Below are 23213 nucleotides of genomic sequence, written 5' to 3'. Positions count from 1 at the left end.
GCCTCTAAAGATTTAATTGCATTTACTTAATAAGGATACTCTTGCTATTATGGATGCCTTAAAGAGGAATCAAAGAAAAATGGATTCTCCATTTCTACTTATTATAACAACTCATATGGACATAGCACATATAGGGATTCACCTGAAACCTATCTTCAATAATGCTATTAATATATTACAGATACATTCCCACTTAATGTAATGGCAATTGCTATGACATCTTTTTGACCAACTTACTCGTTTATAGTATAGTTTCTATTGAAACAAACTCCCTGGAAAATTGTCGTCTAAAGCTGTGTTTTCAGGAAACTAATTCACAACATTTGGTGGAGGCACACACCTTTCTGTACTTAGCACAGCACTTAGCATAGTGCTTTGCACACAGAAGGCATTTAATAAAAGTTTACTGATTTTTAATACCAGCACATACATGGCAAAGGTAATAATGTAAAACATAAAAACATGAGACTTCAAAGGTAGTTCAATCACCCAATACAGTCACTTCCAAGAAGTATGCATCATATCCTTTCCTCTTCTCAATTTTAGGCTCCCCTGAGGGAAGAGAAGCCCAATGGTTCTTTTTTAAAGCACAAGGATTGTTCTCACTTCAGCAGTACATACACTAACATTGTAACAACAGACACTAAGCATGGCCCTTGAGGAAAGATAACATGCAAAGTTATGAAGCGTTACATAATTTTAAGACTTTAGATCAACACAAGGAACTGACTGATTCCAGAGGACTAATGATGAAGAATGCTCCCCATTGACAGAATGGTAAACATGTAGGATGAGACACACATTTTTAGACACGGTCAATATGGAATTTTTTTTGCTTGCTTATGCATAATTAATACAAGGATTTTCTTTTTTTTCCTCTTCAGTGAGAGGGAGGTAGATGAGAGAAAATGTTAACTGGGAAAAAAAATTTTTTTTTTTGGCTAGGCAATGGGGTTAAAAGTGACTTGCCCAGGATCACACAGATAGTAAGAAAAAAAATTTTTCATTTAAAAAAATAAAGCACAAGGCTGGCAATATCCCTAATATGATTACCAAAGCTTCCCCCCCCCAAAAAGACATTTTTCCTTCCCCAACAAATAATTTAATTCTTTCAGTAATACTTTTAAAAGAGAACACTGAACATTTTTCTCCTCTTTTTCATTTAAAATCTCTTTCCCTGTTTGATCTGAGTTTTCCCAGGTCTCTTCAACATTCAATTATTCCTACTTAACCAAACTCTGTTACATAATTTAACAGTTGGAAGTACTTGAGGTTGAACAAGAACCCCTTCCAACATACCCAATAACTATGGCCTCTGCTTGAAGACCTCAGGAGATGGAGGACCCATTAATTCCTGAAGCAGTATATTCCTTTTTTGGATATTATCAAGCCTAAATCTCTTACTTCTACTGTTACTCCAAATTCTGCCCTCTATTGTCCAGGATAGAAGGCAATACTGCAGGTGTGACCAAGCCAGAGTACTGCAACTAGGGAAGAATGCAACCCTTCCCCTCCTAAGGGAACTGTCTGTATATTTTTCCTCCTTCCCTTCCCTCCAAAAACAAAAAAAAAAAAACAACAAACCCCTCCCCCACTAATTTTGTGATTCACTACAGTGTGAATTTTGTTCCTTCCTCCTTACAGAGCTTTTTTAATTATGATTACTTGGTATGAAAAATAAGAAAACTATATTCCCTTGGAATTTTGGTTTGTAGTAATCTCTTCTATGTAGCCCTAGACTGTCTGAATTAGAAACAGACCATTTTAGCAGGAAGAAAATAAGACTTCCACAATATACACTCAAGGAGCCCGTACCAAGACACTATCAGTCACAAACAAACAAAACTTTAATTTCTAACAGCGTTTAGCTGATTCAAACAATCTCGATTTACATTTCTTATCAATAAACAATTGTTAGGAAGTTAATAACAATAATTGCTACAAATGGCAAACACCTTGTGTTACAAGTAACTCCATAATTGCACTTTGGATGCCTTCAATGACTCACAACAGGAAGATTTCCTGTAACAATTTGCTCTGCAACAGCATTTCCTTATTTGAAAAAACACTGGAATTCTTTTATGGAGACATCTTCCAACAAGGAGAAAAAAAATTATACTTCTTTAACCTAGACCCCTACATTTGTTTTGATATTTTGCCAAATCGCTGTCCACTACATATTAACTTGGAAAAATCACAGCTATATTTTAACTTACACATTTCAATTAGGATAAACTGGCCAAAGTAAAGTACACCTGGGCACCAAACTGCTTTCCTTTTGAGCTGTTGTCATCAACAGCTATCCTGCCTTCCAATCTCACATGACTCTCCCTCAACCAAGCCAATATTCAAAATACAAAACTAATACACTTTCCATTTTCAGCTGACTAGAAGTTATTTAAATTGTCTATGGCTCCACTAAAAAAAAAAACTCAAGTTTTTTTTTTCATTTTTCCAATTATTAAAGAGTGGCTGCTTTAAGACAAAAGGGATAAAAACATTTAACCAGGAATTTAAAACATAGCTTTAATTTTGGAATTTGTATCATTCCATTATCTTAATATTTGTATCTTATACATAGCCACACAGGCCAGGATTTTCCCAAAACAGTCAAATGATCTGAGAATAACCTGACAGAATTACACATAAATGAACATATTTTTAAAATACAGCCTAAAAAGAATTAGTTAGCTACGAAATCATTATAAATTTTAGTGTTTCAACATATTGGAGACAATGAAAGTTAAATATAGCTGTGAGTTTATGAACAAAAACACAACTTAACGTCTCCCATAAATGAAGTGACATGGTACTTTTTTCAGGTAAAGACAAATAATTTACAGCACCAGAACAGTAGTTAGAATATTAGGTAAAAATGCTTTTGCTAATTAAACTAAATCAAATGAAAAGAGAATAAAAGCCAATAATAACCTTTGATATTAACACAGAAACATTCTAAGCTGAATTTTTTTTTTTTTTTTGTACTAAAAAACCAAATCAGAGAGACATTCCAACCGATCCCATTATCATTCAATCCCTATTTGGACCGAGCATGGCAGACAGAAGGTATGGGAATGGGAATTAAAACTCAGCTCTCCAAAGATAAGACCTAGGCGGTATTTTAAAAGGGTCAGATGATTTTAAATCCAATATGCACAGCTGGACATTCTGGCCCCGTTTTCAACACTATTTAAACCCTAGTCCTGTTAAAAAGCCACCTGCAAAAAGCGTAACCCCCAATCTTCAACCGCGTCTGTAGAGATCAAACGACATCGCAGACTACAAAATCCCACCGAGTGAACACTTCTTCCCGCACGTTTAAAAGGGACAGATCTCACGACACCAACAGCCCTCGAGCACTCTGGCAATGCCCAAGGTTTCCAGTGCGGCAGGAGCAAGATGGACGTGTGTGTATAGATATGCGTGTGTGTATGGATATGTGTGTGTGTGTGTGTGTCTGTGTGCAACAGAAGGGAGGAGGGAGAACCAGCGCAGTCCCGCGGCGAGCCGCCGCCGCCGCCGTCACACTTGGTCGCGCAGACGGGCCAGTCTCTGCGACAGCTCGTCCTGCTCGGCCGAGGCCACCGTAGCCACGGAGCCCGTCTGGCCCTGGGGCAGCTCCATGTTGAGATCCAGGCCGACCTCATCGGCCATCTCCTGCAGCAGCAGGTCCACCTGGCCCTGCGGCGTGGTCAGCGTGGTGGTGCTGCTCATCGTGTCTTCCATCTGCTGCGTCTGCACGTCCAGGGTCTCGAACTGGTGCTCGAACTTGTCCATGAGCGCCGAGATCTTCTCCAGGTTCATGCTCCTCAGCGCCGCGTCCATGGACTTGACCACTCCAGCCAGGGACTTTGTGACTTTGCCCATGGTCACGGCCGTCTGCACCCGGGCCGCCACGGCGTCCACGCGGGCACTCAGCCTCAGGAAGTTGACGCCCTGGTTCTTCTGGCGGATGGCGTTCTCGGCGTGGATGCGCGCCACCTCCGTGTTGCCCTTCTGGATGGCCTTCTTGATCTTGGCCTTCTCGGCCTTCTCCTCCTTCTCGCACTTCTTGGCGCTCCTGCCGAGCTCCTTGGCGGCAAATTTGAGGTTGAAGAGGTGTTTCTCCATGGCCGACATGGTCCCGCGGTCCGGGGGGGGGGGGAGCGGGGCGGCCGGGGCTCCCCGCGCAGAGAGGCTTCTGTCCGGGACGGCCGAGACAGACAAAGGCTGCGGCGCCCGACGCGGGCGGGTCGGGCAGCCCGTCTGGAAGGTTCCCCCTCCCCTATCCCGAGCCCGGCCGCAGCGCTGCCCACACAGCCCGGCTCGTTTGTTTTGGATCCCACTTCCTGTTTCGATGTGCTTTGTGTGCTTGCGTGACTGATTACGTAGCAGGGGCGGCCCAGGAAGGGGAGGCGGGGACAACCCGGCTCAGAAACAAAGGGCCGGGAAGGCAAGATCAAGCAAGGGGCGGGACCAGCAGCAGGCAGGGGCGGGGCCAGGATGAGGAAGGGGGGGAAGGGAGGCAGCACCTCCCACTGGTTTCAAGCACCAAAAGGTGATAGGGTGTCAGCAGCAGCCAGGTCAGCAGGGGGAGGGGCCAGGATTAGGAAGTGGCGGGGGGGGGGGGGGAGTAGCATCTCCCACTGTTTTCAAGCACCAAGAGCTGATAGGGTATCAGCGGCAGCCAGGTCAATAGGGGGCGGGGGCCAGGATAGGAAGGGGCGGGGCAGCACCACACTAGCTTCAGGCACTAACTCGGGGACGGGGTGTCAGCCGCAGTCAGTCACGGGCGGACCAGCAGAAAAGAGGGGTGGGGGCAGCATCTCACTAGTTTCAAACAAGGGCGGGGATAAGACGTCAGCAGCGGCCACGGGCTGGGGGGGGAGGAGACCAGGACGAGAAAGAAAAGGGCGGGGGCAGTATCTCACCCTAGCTTCAGGCACCAGAGAAGGCTAGAATGTGAGCAGCAGCCATTGGTCTACGTCAGTCAGGGGGCGGAATCAGTAGCCGGCAGGGGCGGGGCCAGCGCAGCACCTGTTTCTAGCACATTTCAAACCTCAATAGAGACTGTGGGGGGCGGGGGGGGCATCTCTAAGAGCCCCTATTCAGGAGGGATAATGACTTACTTCTTAAAAGCCAAAGAACTGAGTGGCTTTTAAATGATCATGCAATTTCCCTGTCCAGAGGCCTTTCTATGCACTTTGAGGAGCCTTACACTAGTGCTGTACTTGTTTTAATTGCTAGAGGTCCATTTTCTCTTCTTTTTCGAAAAAAAAAAAAAATCTTATTGATGCCTTTTGATCTTACAAGAGTCATTGCAAGCCTCCCACACAAACACACCCTGTGACAAGGTGAAACAATTAAGCACAAACCTCATTTGACTTTTCCTTATCTGTAAAATGAAGGAGTTGTAGTAGCTAAGATCCCTTTCCACTCTAAATAAATCCAGGATTGCATCTGATCCAGTACACAATATTTTGTCCTGGTAACTGGGAACTCATTTTCTGTCCTTTTACTCCCAACACACCTCTCCCTTCAGCTGCAATGAGTGGTATATATATATGTTCCCTTGGCTTGATTGCTAACAGCATGGGCTGGATCTGAAACCAGACAGCTGTGTCCAATCTTGGCTCTGACACTTACTACCTGGGTAATTCTGCGCACATGACTTCACTTCCTCATCTGTAAAATGAGGAGGTTACCATTAACCGTGACATGCAATTCAGCTCTAGATCTATGATACTACATTTGAGCTCTAAATTCATCCCAACAGCTTGCTATGGGAATACTACTGTGTTCAATTCCTATCTTTCAGAGGAGGAGCCTAAGGCTCTCAGAGGGTTAACTGTAACTTGTCCAGATTCACACAGAGGGACATATCTCAGGGAATCTGACCCAGGTCACAGAATCATCATAGACAAAAGATCACGTAGTCACTAGATCATATAAGTAGCAGTAAAAGGGACCTCAGAGGCAATCCCCCTCATTTTACAGATGAGGAAATATGACTACGACACAAATATATAAACTTAACTTTCCTCCTCACTCAGTCTAGCATGGTAATGGCTGGGCTGCTTTGATTTCCAACAGTTTTCTAGGGAATTCCATCCCTAAGCAGGAGTTGTAATAACACCTCTGACTTTTTGTATTTCTCCCACACATCAAGTCAAAAAACTTGCTCTTTCCTTTAAACACTGTTTACATATTTCTTTTCTCCCTGTATCTTATAGAGATCCTGTTCATATCGCCACATCATTACTGCACCCTGTCTTTCAAAAACACTGCTCTTTATTTCTTAGGCTGTAGCTAGGATTTTTCTTCTTGAATATTGTGAGTGTACCACTTCAACCTTTAAGCCTTTCAGTGATAACACACTGCTAAGCCCACATCATGCCTCTTCTTTAAAAAAACAAACAAAAAAACCTTTGGTGGCTTACTATTGCCTTCCCGATATACTCCTGATCCTGGCATTCGGAGCCCTCCACAATCGTTATCTCATGCTACTTCTCATTAATCTGCAGTCCAGCCAATCTGTACTGCTCTCCTCCCCCATGCTCATCCTTTCTTTCCTCTTTCATCTCCAAGCTTCTGATTTTGTCCCCTTTGTTTCAATTTCCTTCTCTTGAAGTCTGTCTCTTGGAGGTAAGTAAGTGTTATCTCCTCCAAAGTGAACACAAAAGAGAATGGTAAAAAGCATATTGGGAAATATGCTTCATGTTTTAGAAATGAAAGATGAGATGCCTTCTCCCTCTTTTTCTGTCATAGGTATCATAAATGTATAAATGCCTGCATGCACCCCTTTTTCAAAAGAGTCACAATCTTAATGAACAGGAAACTGTTAATTATGGATGTGAGTCATGTCACAATCAGCTGTCTGTGCAATTAGACTCAACTAGCTTCAGTAAAGGTCAAAGTCAACAGGAATAAAGATGACCAAAATAGCTTCAACAAGACCTATTCAAACAAGCCACTGACATCCAAAAATGGAAAATGGAAAAAAAGGCAAAAATACTGACTTGAACAATCACCATTATCTGCAAAATCTTAACCAAAGTAAAGCAATCACCAAAACAGGAAGTGTGCCACCCCCCCCAAAAAAAAACCAAGACAAAACACAGAAACCACCTTAGGCAGCAAATGCTTCAACTTTTTTTTGCCAAGTGGAGAGACACGGAACCAAGGGCGACCCTGGATCTGAATACAAACTTATTTTAAAAAGCACTAAGGTGAGTACTTGGTCCCATCCACCTGCCTTCCCAATCAATGTTAGAAACATGCTTGACACCAAAAATTTAGTATCAAGAAAAGTTTATTACAGAGAAAGTCCAGAGGATTTAGACGCTTTGGGCTCCACCCCTCTTCAGGAGGGGAGAGCACTGAGTACAAAAGCCAGAGTGCTTTTATGCAGTTAGTTTCAGTGGAAACCTCCCACGCCTGGATTGGTCTGTTCCTCCCAGGTTACAACCTTCCTTATGTGTTCCATCTATGTTTCCCCCTTGATATGTTCAAGCATGTCCCTCATCATACATCCCATGATCCATTAATAAAGCTCTAATTTTATGTGGGGTGTGTCAGTTAATAGTAATGAAGTTCATTAAGCATGTGAAATAATATTTTTCTGGTGTCCTCGGGCTGACCCCAACAGGTCCGAGCTAGATGGGCACTTATCTTGATTTTGGGGTCTTCTTGGAACCATCAGCTTACTTCTTATTGGCTAAGGCCACCTGCAGTGTAACTGCTTCTTTGAGTTGTTTTTATAACTCTGCACTATTCTACCTTTGTGGAAACTTAACCCTTGCCTAACTCTCACAATTCCCTCCTCTTCTCTCAAAAAGGATTATGTTTCCACACTTTTTGTTCCTGTTGTCTTTCCTCAAAGCATTTTAGCATCAGTTCGAATTCTTCATCAGAGGGGAAGGAATGACCATTAATTCTCTCAATCATCATCCTAACTCCACCTGATCCCGTTACCTGAATTCCCATAGCCGGCCCGACTGGTGTATTTTTAGTTAGCGCTGTTTCTATTAATTTTTGCACTAGTCCTCTGATACAAAGGATGATGCAACACCTAGTGCAGTTAAAACTCCCACAGCTACGATTAGAGAAATGATGATGGATGCTGCTCTTCCCTTCCGTTTTCCAAACCATGATTCCAGCCATCCAGTGATGGGGTTATGGGTTCCAGAGTTCTGGGCTAACTCCTCGCATGCTGCAGTCAGCTCCTGTAGGGCCCGGAGTCCCGTCAGGAGCCGTGTTACTGGGAATGAAGGGACAACAGGTTCTTCCTAACATCCTACAAGCTCCCCCTTTTTCTGCCAGGATCACATCCAGAGCCATTGTATTCTCCCAGGCCATCCGGCTGGTGGCATCCAATTGTCCTGCAATTCCTTTTATTGCATCCCTGGTGTAATTTACAAACCTTTGCTGGTTATAATAGATGTAATTTATCCAGTCTACATTCTTGTTAACAGAAAGGACTCAAACCCAGATGCCACTTGATTTCTGGCCTTGAATTCATCAGGTACGCCTCAGGAACTCCTATACTGTCTAGATAAATTCTTTCATCAAATGATCCCTTCGGAGTCCCAACCTCGCTCTTTCCCCTAGAGTGGGTTCCTGAGGAGGACGGACCCTGGGGATGACTTTATGAATGACAGCATAAATGGTATAGCCAACTGTACCAACGCACCATCCGTTTCCCGGGTAATGTTGGTCTGAGGGTTCTCCCTCCACAGAACCACCAAAGGTCCGCTGGGGGAACTGTCATTTGAGGGACATTGCCAGTCCTGTCCCCAGTGACATTCCAGGTCTTGGCACATGATACATTGCCATGGATCTGGTAGTCCTCCAACTCCCTTGAGAGGCAGGCAGAGTAATTACCAGATTTTAGTAAAGAAGTAATGGGAATTCCTTTGGTATTCCCTTTCTTTGTTTCAGGAAACAACCGAGACCAAGCAATTATCTCTCTGTGTGCTGTTTTGGAACAACCAAACTACGCACTTAAATTCCTCCTCATTTTTGTCCATTCCCAAGGGGAAAGGTACAACTTGTGCTGCAGGTCTGCCCGATGCGCAGGCACAGCAATTGCTTTTCAAGCCTTTTTTTTTTTTTTTGATACGGGGTTAAGTGACTTGCCCAGGGTCACACAGCTAATAATTGTGTCACATTTGAACTCAGGTCCTCCTGAATCCAGGGCCAGTGCTCTATCTACTGCGCCACCTACCTGCCCCTGTTCAAACTTTTTAACAGTATGCTTTACCCATTCTACCCAGGCATTCGTATCTCCATAGTTTGTTTGAGATCAGTGACTTCAACTGTCTTGATTCTCGTGCTTGGGGTTTTAGTACTTCCTTTCAGGGAAGGGGAAGCACCTTCTTTCAGTCCTGGCTCCCTGGGTTTCAGTTCTCTCTGCTCTGGGTCTGCAAAACTAATATTTATCCTCCCAGTGGGATCTACCCTGCCTCCCTGTGCCCAGATTCCAAATCCATACATTCCTGTAATTTTATCATCAGCATGTACAAAAGTGAGAGTGTTGGGGCTACACTGTTCTTTCTGGCATTGATTTCCCCGAGGCAGTCCCCTTGTTAGTATAATCTTAGAGGTCAAGCCCTTCTTATCATGATTCTGAGCATTATATGATCGCCATCCAGAGGTCATGAACCATACATCCAAACAATATGGGCATGGAATCTTTCTCCGATCTTTTTCCTGATCATAATTAGGCTCGGGGCACATATACCTTTCATAATTATGAATTCTTCTTTGAACTTCTACTCTCGTTACAAGTGGTTATGGCACAAGTATCAAAACTAGCGGTTTGGACCGACACATTCCTTTTTAAAACTATCTGATGGATAGGGATATCATTCGAGGCATAATAATAACCAACGACTGAGGGAAAACCTTCCATACTCATCCAAAACATTAGGTGGAGAGCTAGCTGGGTAACTGCCATCTGAGCGGCCATGTTAAAATTTGGTTGTTGAGAAGTATCCACCCTTCTACTGTCCTCCCCGGTCACTGTCTGTAAGTTTTCCAGAACCAGGTCTGGTTATGAGCCTTCACACAGACGAGTCTAAACCTAGCAGGATTTGGGAATGACCTCTGGGAATCCCAACAAACCTCCTGTGTGCACAGCCTATTCCCACACCAGGTTAGCCAGTCCCACTGTAACCACTTAACTTTCCAGTCCACTCCTAGACACCACAGGTCAAACAACCAACTAAAATGTTTTTGGTACCTATACTCTGGGGTCTAATTAGGATCGTCCAGGGGCAGGAGTGACATGTATTTCGGGCTCTCTTTACCTAGAACATATAAAATAGTTCAAATATCAGGGCAGAAAGCAGTTGAGTGACAGGAAATAGGAGGTAACTATAACAGCAGCCTGTATAAAAACAAAGAATACACAAACCAATTCACCCTTCCCCATCAAGTCCATCAAGTCTAATGCCTCTTCTTTAAGGTAACTTTTACCATGGATGGATCTCCTTCTACCGTCCACTCCAGGGGTTCCTCCGCTGGTCCTTTTACCTTAGAATAATGTGTCCATCCCCTTTCAGCAGTTCTTACAGCACTCTCAGTGGTCTGAACAATCTGGAAACGTTCGTCCCACCTAGGATGAAACTTCTCTCCTTTCCAAGTCTTTATCAGTACCCAATCTCCAGGCTTGAACAGGTGAACCGTGAACTCAAGCAGTGGAAACTGGGCCAAAAGTTCTTTGGTTTGGAGTTCTGAAAGGGAGGATGACACTGCCGGTATATGGTCTCTTAAAAACCTATCCTTAGTTTGAAAGGACAGAATTTCTCCTTTTCCTCCTGGGAAACCGAATACCATATAAAAGTTCAAAAGGCGATACTGGGGCTGTTCTAATCCTTAGAGCTAGGGGCAAACACTTAGTCCATGGTAGCCTCGTCTCAATTCCCAATTTTGTAATGTCTTACAAAATGTTCTTTACAAAAACAAAAAATGTTTTAATGTCTGATTCATTCCCTCCACTTTTCCAGAGGAGGGTGAATGCCAGGGGGTATGGAACTTCCATTTTATCTCCAGGCACTTCACAATGTCTTAGTAAAACCTTAGCACACACTTTATGGCTTTGGATGCAGTAGCAGAAGTTAAAGGATATGCCTTTACCCACCCTGTCAGGTGGTCAACTATGACTAATAAATATCTGAACCTTCCTACCAGAGGCATTTCAGTAAAATCTATTCCGGTACTTTGGAGGGCCTTAAGGAGATCTTCCTCCCACCCTTCACTGGTTTCCTCAAAATCTTATGATTAACTTTTTGATAAACCACACACCTCTCTGTAATTTGCTTAGCAATAGTATAAGTTCCCATACACCCAAATCGTTTCAAAATCATATCACATAAGGCTTGAGCCCCCCCCAATGACTCCCCTTATGAAGGACCCCCATTATTTCTCTCGCTATTGGTTTATCATTTTTCTTCCATCTGCAAGGATCCACCACCCCTCTTCATCTCTTATCGCCTCTAATGCATTTAGTTCCTTTAGCTCTTTTTCGCTAAAGATGGGGGTGGATTTAGGGTGTTCAACATGGGGTACCAAGCTTAACATGGGAGTCCCTCCTTCCCTTAATCTGGCCTACTTTGCTTCTTCATCCACAAGTGGGTTTCCCCTTGCCTCGAGTGAATTTCCCTTCTGATGTCCCTTCACATGAACAACAGCAATTTCAGTAGGTAACAACTGGTTCTCTAACATTTGTTTAATTAATTCCCCACATGCCAGATCTTTTCCTTTGCTATTCATTATGCCCCTTTCCTCCCAAATTTTTCCAAAGGTATGCACTACCCCAAGGGATATTTAGAATCCATATATATCATCCCCTCCTTTCCTTCCAATTCCTTTAGGGCTTGACTTAGAGCATAGAGTTCACAAGTTTGTGCTGACCAATTCTTTGGTAGGGACCCAGACTCATTGTCCAGTTGTTCCCGTTTATAATTGCATACCCGTTCTTCCTTTTTCCTTCAATCATTCTTGAGGAGCCAACTATAAACAATTGCTCCCGTCTCAAAAGGTATATCTCTTAGATCCTGCCTAATTTTAGTTTGATTATCTATGACACCCAGCAACAGTATTCTAACTCTAACAAGTTTCTTTCTCCCTTTTGAAGATAAGGGACTGAATTAACATAACTTTAGCACTAAGAACCAAATCCTCCTTCTCTAATAAGACTGACTCATACTTCAAAATCCTTGAATCTGTTAACCAGCAACCAGCCTTTTGATTTAAAATGGTTCTAACCTGGTGAGGGGTGCTCACCCCTAATGCTCCTCCAAAAGTCCACTTCCTACTCTCTTCCACTAATAGGACAGTTGCAGCCACAGCCTGAACACACTCAGGCCAGCCCCTCCAAACAGGGTCCAACAATTTAGACAAAAAGGCCACGGGCTATCTCTGCCCAGCCCACCATTGGGTCAGAACTCCAAGAGCTGCTCCTTGATCAACAGTGACAAAAAAATGGAATGGTTTATCTAAAGTTGGCAAAGCCAATACTGGAGCTGAAATTAAAGCCTGTTTAATCTGCTTAACTTTCTCTTTTTCTTCCTCTGTCCCATTCAGTCGCTCAGGCTCACCCTCAAGTAATTTCTCATATAGCTCCTTAGTCATTTGTGCATATGAGTCACTCCATAGCCTACAATACTGCACCAGTCCCAAGAATTTTCTCAAGTCTCTTTTAGTCTTAGGGAGGAGTAGTTCTACTATGCCCTTGATTCTGTCAGGGTTAATTTTCCTAATTCCTTTGCTAATTAGATGTCCCAAATACTTCACTTCTTTTTCTACAAACTATAATTTCTTCGATGACACCCTCAAACCATGATTTAAAATTTAATTTAAAATTTAAAATTTAATTTAAATTTAAAAGCTTTACCGAAACCTTGGTAACTTCAAATTCTTTTCTTCCTAACAAAGGTAAATCGTCCACATTGTAATAGCTTAATACCTTCGGGGAGATCAAAGTTTCCTAATAGTTTCTCTAGTACCAGCCTGAACAAGTTGGGGGCCTCAGTAAACCCTGGGGCAGGAGGGTCCACCTATATTGTTGTTTTCTCCCCATCTCCACATTTTTCCAGGTGAAGACAAACAAATCTCTACTCCTGTTGTCGAAAGGACAGGCCCAAAATGCGTCTTTTAAATCTATGACTGCAAACCAATTATGAGTAGAGGGAATTTGGCTTAGAAAAGTATAAGGATTGGGAACCACAGGGTGGCACACTTGCACCAACTGATTAACTTGCCTCAGTCCTTGTACTAATCTATTAAGTACTGTCAGACTTACTAGTGGGAAGGACCGAGGTATTAAAGGGAGACATCCAAGATTCTAATGATCCATCCTTAAGCATCCTTACACAGGCAGTGTTAAGGCCTGTGGGTCCTTTAATTTAATTTTGAGGGGTTCAACGTCCATACCCTCCCCTATTTCCTTCCTTTGTCCAGACCTCTGAATTTATTTCTTTACAGACTTCGGTGCTCATTAAGTGCATCTTAATTTCTGCAGGTTGTTCATCTATTACTTTAATTTCTAGTTTAACTATCAGGTCTCGTCCTAACAAGTTGATTCCTGCCTCAGGCACATATAAAAACCTAGCCTGTCACTTCATTCTCTCCTTTTGTCACTAAAGCTTCCTCAAATATTGGCACATAAAAATTCTCTCATTTTACCTCAGAGATTTTGAGTGTATCTTTACTCAATTTCATTCCCTTCGGGATAGCACTCAATGACGACCTCTCTGCCTCCATGTCTACTAAAAAGGTGATGTCCTCTCTGGAATCCCCGACCTCTAGGTTAACCAGGGGTTCTTGGTTGGGTTTAAGGAGAAAGAACCCCTGAACTCCCTAGTCCTCTTCTTCAAAAGTCATGAGAGGTGCCGCTCACTCTCTTTTTTCCTCTCAGGACAATTTCTCTTAAAGTGTCCTGACTTTCCACATCGATAACATTCATTCTTCCCTGGCCAGTTCTCATTTCCTTCTTTACCCTTATCCTTCCTGTCTTTGCCTTGGCTCATATCTTTTTCCTTCAGTCTTTACTACTTCCTTCACTGTCTGCAACATGATTCTTGTTTTCTGTCTCTGCTTCTCATCTTCCCTCCTTACATACACTTTCTGGGCTTCCATCAATACTTCTTCCAAAGAACGGGCACTCCAGTGGTCTAGCTTCTGGAGTTTCTTATTTGTTTGGCCAGGAATTGGTCACAAAATGTACTCTGAATATCCCTTTGGCTACTGGATCCTAAGGATCCAGGCCAGAGAATTTCCTAAAGTTTTCTCTCATCCTTTCCAAGAACTGAGGGAGTTTCCTCCTTTTTCTGATGAACTTTAAATGCTTTGTTCAAATTCTGTGATTTTGGGACAGCCTCCTCGATTCCAGCTATTATTAATTCCCTAAGGTCCTGCATATGGGCCCTATGGACTTCATTATTATGATTCCAGCTGGGGTTGGCATTAGGAAATTTCAACTCGGCTGGAACTACTCCTGCTGCAGGACAGTGTCTCCTCTCCTATCCCTCTATCGCAGCCCTTCTCACCATTCCTCTTTCCTTTCCCGAGAAAAGAATGTTAAAGATTGACATTAACTCACCCCAGGTATAAATGTTCAGACCCAGGAACCGATCTAATAGTTCTGATAGTCCTACAGGGTCTTCTGTCAGTGATTTCATCTCTTTCTTAAAATGCCCTAACTTCGGTAGTGCTGAGGGGAGCATTTACAAAGCCAATTGCCCCTCCCTGACCACCCATGGGAACCTCCCTTAAAGGGAAACAAAGGAGGTGCATTAGATGGGGTGGGTTGTAAGGAAGAGGGGATCCCAGTTGGAAGAGGATTCTCTTTTATTTTCCTCACCCTTTTCCCTTTTGCTTGGCTTAAGAATATGTAGCCATTGGGGCTACAGCCCCTGGGCCCCAGCAACTGGCATAGTCTTTCTCTTCTTGAGAGGCCCTTCCCTTATCATTTACATACAAATTTAGCAATTGACAAACCCAATCCCTCATCTGATCCAAATTTAGGTCAAAACACTGATGGTACCAGGTTACGTTCCTTGGTCCACTCCTGGCAACAACACTTTATCATTTTCTTTTTGTTCTTTGGGTGCCAAATTGTCAGAAACATGCTTGACACCAAAAATTTAGTATCAAGAAAAGTTTATTATAAAGTCCAGAGGATTTAGATGCTTCTGACCAGAAGCAGGCTCCACCCCTCTTCAGGAGGAGAGAGCACTGAGTACAAAATCGAGAGTGCTTTTATGAAGTTAGTTTTGGGGAAACCTCCCAGGCCTGGATTGGTCTGTTCCTCCCAGGTTACAACCTTCCTTATGTGTTCCATCTATGTCCCCCCATCCCTCGTCATACGTCCCTTGATCCGCTAATAAGGCTCTAATTTTATTCGGGGTGTGTCAGTTAACAGTAATGAAATTCATTAAGCACGCACAATAACATTTTGCTGGTGTCCTCGGGTTGACCCCAATTGGTCTGGGCTGGATCAGCCCTTATCTTGATTTTGGGGTCTTCTTAGAACTATCTGCTTATTTTTTTTTTTCCTAGGCAACTGGGGTTAAGTGCCTTGCCCAGGGTCACCCAGCTAGTAAGTGTCAAGTGTTTGGTCTGAGTCCAGATTTGAACTCAGGTCCTCCTGACTTCAGGGCTGGTGCTCTATCCACTGCAGCTTACTTCTTATTGGCTAAGCCCACCTCGCAGTGTAACTGCTTCCTTGAGTTGTTTTTATAACTCTCTGTACTATTCTATCTTTGTGGAAACTTAACCCTTGCCTAACTCTCACACCAACTTAGTATATATTGATTTTTTTCTCATTTCAACCATGGGGGACTGAGACATCAAAGACATAGAGCAGTGGAAATTCATGGAAGAAAAAACATGCAAGTCTGATGTGACAGTCCACAGCACCTAGAAGCATTTGTAAATGAAATTGAAAGGTGAACAACAAAGAGATTTACGCTGGAACAGTGTGTCCTATTTCCATTATCGGCCACCCAACTGTATTCTTAGTACGTGCTAAATAAGGAAGTAGAAACAGGACTTCAGAGAAGACACTGCTGGGACAACTAGAACAAAATACCCACTGAAGAAATCCATGCTGGAGATACGTGAGCTGGAGCGCACTGGGGTATCACTTTATAAGAACTCTCAAACAGGGGAAGATACCAAAAGTACAAATAAAAAATGAGACTATGTCAATAAAAGACAGCAATAACTACAAACCCATATACCTATTTTCTTACTCAACAAACACTTACTAAGCACTGATGGGGTGCTCGGGCCCCAGCCCTACGATCATGTCTCTGGCAGCCTCCCAATTTCTCAGCAGGCTCCTGTTCTGTGACACAATTTTCTCTTGCTGCAGAACACATTCTCTTATCAGAACAGACAGAGGGGTGCCTGGCCCAAGGGCCCTAAGCACCAGATCCCCAAGGTCCAGGCCACTGACAACTCCCTCAGTGTCTGCCGTAGTCCCTACACTTTCCCATCCATAGCTCCCAGATGCCTGGACCTCGATTACCTAATTAGCACCCCAGGCACTACTTTCCATAAAAGCCCCAGCACCATCCTCACACTCTCTCTCCCTCAGGTTCCATAAGGACCTTTGCCCGCTTTTGTTAAAGTGTTACAGTAAACTTTTTGCCACTTGACTAAGAGAAGGCTCGAGTGTGTGAATCCATTCCAGGCAACAAAGCCTTGGCATTCTCAGGGTCCCAGCACCCCAAAACCTCATCAGCACCTACTATGTACAAAGTACTGGGACTATAAAGATTTAAAAAAAAAAAAAAAGCCCAGGCCCTGCCCTTGTCATCTTATCATTACATTTATCCAGAGAATACAATATGGCGTCATGCAGAGTGTCAGCCTTGGAGTCAAGAAGACTTGGTGCTAGTCTTGCCTCTGACACATTATGTATAAAATACAGATTCAGCCTCTCAGTTTTCCATGCAGGAGGTCATTCTAGGCAGGGGGGACAAAATAATCAGAAATTTGGAATTGAGAGAGGAAAAGATGAGAATGGGCATTGGAGAGTGGTACAATTTGAATCCTCAGCAGACTATGAAGTATGAGGTAAGTCTGGATAGGTCTGAGTAGGATTGTGGAGGGCTCTGAACGCTCAGGAACAGGAGAATATTTGGTAGGCAACAGTTAGTTACTAAAGAGGTTTTAAGTAATATTTCAGTAAAATTCAAAACAATTGGATTAGGGTAAAACCACTAGCAATCAAAGCAAGGTTTCTTAACCTAGAATATGTGAACTTTTATTTAAAAAATATATTTTATAACTATATTTGACTATAATTGTTTTCCTTTGAAATACTATGTATTTTGCTGCTGACTGAACAACATATCTGACTTCATGACCCCTTTTGGGGTTCTCTTGGCAAAGATACTGGAGTGGTTTGCCATGTCTTTCTCCAGCCTGTTTCACAGATGAGGAAAATGAGGCAAAAAGAACTCATGGCCTGGTCTGCCCAGGGTCACACAGCTAGTAAATGTCTAAAGCTGGATTTGAATTCAGGAAGATGAGTCTTCCTGACTCGAGGCCCTGCCCTCCATTCACTGTGCTACCTAGCTGTCCCCCTATGTATTTTACTGAATTCCAAAACATTATTCTGAGAAGAGGTTCTCAGGCTTCACCAGATTGCGACAAAAAAAAAAAAATTAAGAATTCCCGAGTACTAGAGGAATTGGGAAAGGCTTCTTGGAGTATGTGACATGTAAGCAGAGCTAGGAAGGAAGCAAAGGCTTAGAAGAGAAGATGGAAGGAGGGAAGACATTGCAGGCACAGGCTACAGAAATGCACAGATGTCCGAGACTGTAACACTTAGCTCAAGGAGTATTAGGTAGATCAGTCTAGTTGAAACAGAGTGTGTGATGGGGAATAACAGGAAACAAGAGCAAATCCCCACTGCTGCCAGGAGAAAATAAAACTCCCCAGACTAGCATTTAAGGCCCTTCACAGACCTGTGCTTTAGGAAGACATTTTGGCAGCTGTGGAGAGGATGGGCTGGAGAGAAAAACAGCTTTATGTAACCTTTATGATGATGCTCTAAGGAGGGGAGGGGTTCTTAACTTGGGCTCTGCAATTTTTTTTTTTGGTGAGGCAGTTGGGGTTAAGTGACTTGCCCAGACTCACACCGCTAGTGAGTGTTATGTGTCTGAGGCTGCATTTGAACTCAGGTCCTCGGGACTCCAGGGCTAGTGCTCTATCTAGCTGCCCCCTGTAAATCTGTTTTTAAAAAAATATTTTTATAATTATATTTCCATGTAATTGGTTTCCTTTGTAAATGTATCTATTTTATTTTGTGCATTTAAAAAACACTTCTGAGATGGTGACCACAGTCTTCCCCAGACTGCCAAAAAGGTCCGTGGCACAAAAAAAGTGCAGACCCTCTACCAACGCTTCTTAAACTGTGGGTCTTGACCCCGAAGTTTAAGAAGCCCTTCGTCTAGTCCAGGGTTAAGAAAACTTTGACAGGGGCAGCTAGGTGGTGCAGTGGATAGAGCACTGGCCTTGGAGTCGGGAGGACATGAGGTCAAATCCAGTCTCAGACGAGACACTTGACACTTACCAGCTGTGTGACCCTAGGCAAGTCACTTAACCCCAACTGCCTTGCACAAAAAACAAACAAACAAAAAAGAAAACTATGAGAAGGGAAAAGGCAGGCTTTGGCAAAGGATTTTCCAAAGCAGACCACCTATTTACAGTCACGCAATTGAGCGAAAGGTTCCAAGAATACAAGATTCCCACCATGGTGACTGTTGTTTGATTTTCTAAAAAGTCTTTGATTCAGTAGAACATAATGCCACCGTGGCAGCTCTCCTCCACCAAGGACCCTCTCACGTATGTGTTGGGAGGGTCCATGATTCCTCATGACTGCCACCAGAGAGAGAACTCTGTTCAGTGACCATTAGAGACATTGTGAGGCAGTAAGCCAGGGAGATTTATACCCTCACTAAAGGTACTCATCACTGTCATGGAAAATGTCTTATTCAGGATCAAAATTGAAGAAGGATTCCCCACTGCCCTGGGGTTCTACCTTTGCGTGTGTCATGGGCCCCCCTTAAGCAGTCTGGCAATGCCTAGGGAGCTGTTCTCAGAATAATTTTTTTAAAAAGTCATTAACTTAAAGAAATGTTAAATTTTAGTTAGAGGTTAGTGAAAATAAAGGTGTACTTTTTCCTCATTCAAATTCCCAGACCCAACATGAAGATTCCTTGCTATTGATAGTGAAACAATTCCATTTTGTTCCTGCCTGTGAATAATATCATGAAGCCCCAGAACATTACAGAGCCTCCTCAGTGAGATCCATGATTACTCATCAAAAGATTCTAGCCTGACAATCCATACAGGAAAAACTAAATGGATGAAGAATGCCTACTCTCCAGACTATGAAAAACAGTTGAAAGGCTAGTCCATTGAGACAGTAAATCATTAATTAGATCGAGGACTAGGACTGCAGATGGACAATGAGTGGGGCCCAAAATTGAAGAGAAGGAAAGAGGAGGCTAGATTGCATTTGGGAAGATGCTTAGTGATCTAGGCTACTCTCCAGCACAAACATCTACGCTTTTTAAACGTAAATGTTTTCCTGGGAATACCCTGTAGTTGCAAATTTTGGAACAGTGTAAGAATCAAAGCTGTATGTAGTTAATCTAAAATTCAACAGAGAAGTACATGATGGGAACATGCTACATATATTCCCAAAGGTGACAAATGCAGGAAGTGGTCTATAGGGGTTTATCAAGGAAATTAAGAAGGATGTAGGCTGGCTATGTATAGAGTGGGAAATTGAAAATATTGTTAAATTGATTTGTTAAATCAATTTTGTTAAGATGTGATCAAGCTAGAATAGATTTAACATTAAATAAGAAAGTAATATTTTATTGATGCCCTTTGTCCTTATATGTGCATAGTGGCAGTTAGGTGGCTCAATGGATAGAGAGCACTGGGGCTGGAGTCAGGAAGACTCATCTCCCTCAGTTCAAATCTGGCCCCAGCTACTTACTAACTCTATGACCCTGGGCAAATCACTTAACCCTATTTGCCTCAGTTTCCTCATCTGTTAAATGACCTGGAAAAGGAAACGGCAAACCACTCCAGTATTTTTGCCAAGAAAGCCCCAAATGAGGTCACAAAGTCAGACGTAACTGAAAAATAACTAAAGAACAATCACCAGAATGGCCTTAACATAAATGGATCATGCTCAGGACTCTGTCTCTGAGAATTGCAACCTCAACAAGCCAGCTCTCCAGAGGGACAACAGATGGTGAACCTGAAGGCTGCCCTGGTCCTCATGAAATAAAGACGTGAAAAAAGACTGCAACAGACGGGTAAATCCTTCATGGAGAAAATCTACGGATCACAGCGTGACAGATACAGAGCTGGAAGGAATCTGAGAGGCCACCGAATCCAACACATTCATTTTAACAGATGAGGAAACTGAGGCCTGGACAGCGTAAGAGACTTGACCAGAGTGACACTAGTAATGTCTGAGGCAGGATTTGAACTCAGGTTTTCTCAACTCCAAGGCCACCTACATCCCAGGAGCACCAGGACAAGTCCACAAGATACCGTGGTTAGTTCCAACTGAATCCAGCTTTACTTGAATGCAGGGAGTGGCCACATCAACTACACCATAGACCAAAGTATTAAAGAAGTAAACACTATGGATAGACTTAATGACGTCTAAGAAACACAACTGAGCGTTTTGCACAAAATGTATTATTTTGTATTGTTGTTTAGTTTGAATTGTACTGAAACATAAAAAGGTAACTTACCTGTTTGCTCTGACTTTGTCTCCCTGTTTTCTTCTTTGACTCTTTCTTGGGACTAAAGAGAAAGAGACAAGAGTTTTTAAAACACGTTAAAGTTTCCATTAGGAAAACTGCCAACTTCTTTCCAGCCACTTATGTTTCTTTTTTTTCCTTTTCTTTTGGAGGCAGTCGAGTTTAAGTGAATTGGCCAAGGTCACACAGCTAGTAAGAGTCAAGTGTCTGAGGTCACATCTTGAACTCGGGTCCCCCTGACTCCAGAGCCAGTGCTTTATCTACTGCACCACCTAGCTGCCCCTAACCTCTTAACTCTTCAAATGCCTCCTTGATATTATTTGTTATCACTATTGCTCTATTCAATAAAAATTAAAGCCCTGAAACCTGGCAGCTGGGTGGTACAGTGGATAGATCACTGCACCTGCAGCCAGGAAGACCCAAGTTCCAATCTAGCCTCCAACACTCACTAGCTATGTGAACTTGGATGAGTCACTTTGTCTGCCTCAGTTTCCACATCTATAAAATGGGGATAATAATAACACCTACCTCCGAGGGTTGTTGTAAGGACAAAATAATATAACACTTGTAAAGCAACACTGGCAGACCTTAAAGTATTATATAAATGGCAGCTATTATTATTAATATAATCTCTATTTCTGTCTTCTCTCCTTTTCATAACCAACTTTCATAAAAGTATATTCTATCCTCTGGACTTCCATTTTTCCACTTTCCAAATCAGCCCCTCAGCCACGCTGCTTCTACTTCTACCTTAGCCTAAATTGTGTTTGTTTTTTGAAGAGCACTTAGCAATGTTAGCAACCGAAACGAGGTATACAAAGAAAAATTAAAAGAACAGGTGAGGGGGAGGGGGGAAGTGGAAGGAAATCAGAAGAATAAGTACCAGCAAAGAAGAATTTAAAAATCTCTATCTGCACTTAAGTTGAATGTATACTTTGAAAATCCAAGACAGACAAGGAAAAAAATTCATGGAGGTAATCATGATGTGGGCAGCTAGGTGGCTCAGTGGATAAAGCAAAAGACCTGGAGTCAGGAAGACCCGAGTTCAACTCTAGTCTCAGACACTTGCTTAGCTGTGTGACCCCAGGTAAGTCATTTAACCCTCTTTGCTTCAGTTCCTCCTCTGTAAAATGAGACAGAGAAGGAAAAGACAAACCACTCCAGGGTCTCTGCCAAGAAAACTCTAAATGGGGTCACGAACAGTCAGACACAACTGAAATGACTCAACAACAACAAATCACGATGTGTGGAAATACTGCAGGATTTGGTGTTGGAAGACCTAGATTGGAATCTTGTCACTTACTGCCTATGGGAACTCAGTTAAGTCACAACCTCTCTGGGCCTCCATTTCCTTTCATGTAAAATGGCCAAGATGACATTTAAGATCCCACTTCCATTAAAGTCATCTCCATTTCAATACACCATCCATCAAGAATCAAGAGAAAGGAAAGGTAGAACAGCCTTCACAAGAATGATAAAATGTAAGCCAACATTTGGGCATAAACTTATCAAGGTCTGCAAGAAATTTAAACAAGTATCACCAAAAGCCTCTGTCCAGGCTTCATCCTTCTCGATCAACACTAACTAGCTGCCTCTCCCTGCTTCCTGTTCTTGGCTTTCATAACCCTCATGATTCCAGATCTCCTGCTGATCATTGCTTCCCTAGGGCTCCTGCTCCTACTAGCCCTTAAGCACAAGTTTCCCAAGGCTCTGTTCTATAAGCATTATCCTTTCTCTCCACTCTCTCCTTCCTAGGCAATCTTACCCACTCCTAGGGTCAAACAGGCTAAAGGATTTCCGAAGTCCCCTTCCAGCTCAGTCACACTACGGCCTCTAAACAAACAATATCAGGGCTTCCTTCCAGAGTTTCTTAACTATAATTCTGACTGCCAGTAGTCCCGCTTACAACTTGAATTCTGAATGTCTTCCCCTGGACTGCTCTTCTAGTCTTCCCTGTCTCCATAACAATGATGATGACAATGATGATAAACACAGCATTTATGTAGAAACTTACAAATAGGATCTCATTTGGGCTTCACAACAACCCTGGAATTTCCAGAATTATTGATCCCCATTTTACAGTTGAGGAAACTGAAGCAGAGGTTAAACAACTTGCCCAGGGTCCAGCTTAGTGCCAGAGCCCAGTGCTCTATACACTTCGCCATCTCAGAGGGTGCCTCGGGGGACCTCAGAAGGCACACAGTACAAAGGAGACCTGAACAGGAATCCTCTTCTAACTTTTTTTAGCTTCTAGTTGAAGACCTGGAGAAAGCTCCAAGGGCTCTCTTCCCGTGACCACACATTCCACTGTTGGACAACTCCCACCATGAAGCAACTGGGATGAGAAATCGTTGTTTATCCCAGCCTCAACATACCTCCCTATAACAAACTCTACAACCAGTTCCAGACTATCCTTTGGGACTC

At 43.0% G+C, this 23213-nt stretch overlaps 2 protein-coding genes and 1 non-coding gene across 3 annotated transcripts in view; 1 reads left to right on the top strand and 2 right to left on the bottom strand.

Moving 5' to 3' along the window:
- CENPU (centromere protein U) overlaps positions 1-23213 on the bottom strand; it is a 45635-nt gene that overhangs the window by 16153 nt on the left and 6269 nt on the right. The window contains 1 exon segment of the mRNA XM_027837458.1: positions 20781-20832. Within this exon segment, the coding sequence (XP_027693259.1) occupies positions 20781-20832 (52 nt within the window).
- Positions 328-4190, bottom strand: LOC114024425 (charged multivesicular body protein 1b-like). Its single transcript, XM_027837434.1, has one exon. The coding sequence runs from the start codon at positions 4117-4119 to the stop codon at positions 3523-3525; it is 597 nt and encodes a 198-aa protein (XP_027693235.1). The 5' UTR covers positions 4120-4190; the 3' UTR covers positions 328-3522.
- LOC114024595 lies at positions 599-701 on the top strand. Its single transcript, XR_003566922.1, has one exon. It is a non-coding gene; the product is annotated as a U6 spliceosomal RNA (small nuclear RNA).

This window comes from Vombatus ursinus, unplaced genomic scaffold (assembly GCF_900497805.2).
Source record: "Vombatus ursinus unplaced genomic scaffold, bare-nosed wombat genome assembly UNPS02014821.1, whole genome shotgun sequence".
In the NCBI taxonomy this organism is placed as follows: Eukaryota; Metazoa; Chordata; class Mammalia; order Diprotodontia; family Vombatidae; genus Vombatus; species Vombatus ursinus.
This window is presented reverse-complemented; position numbering and strand designations above follow the sequence as displayed.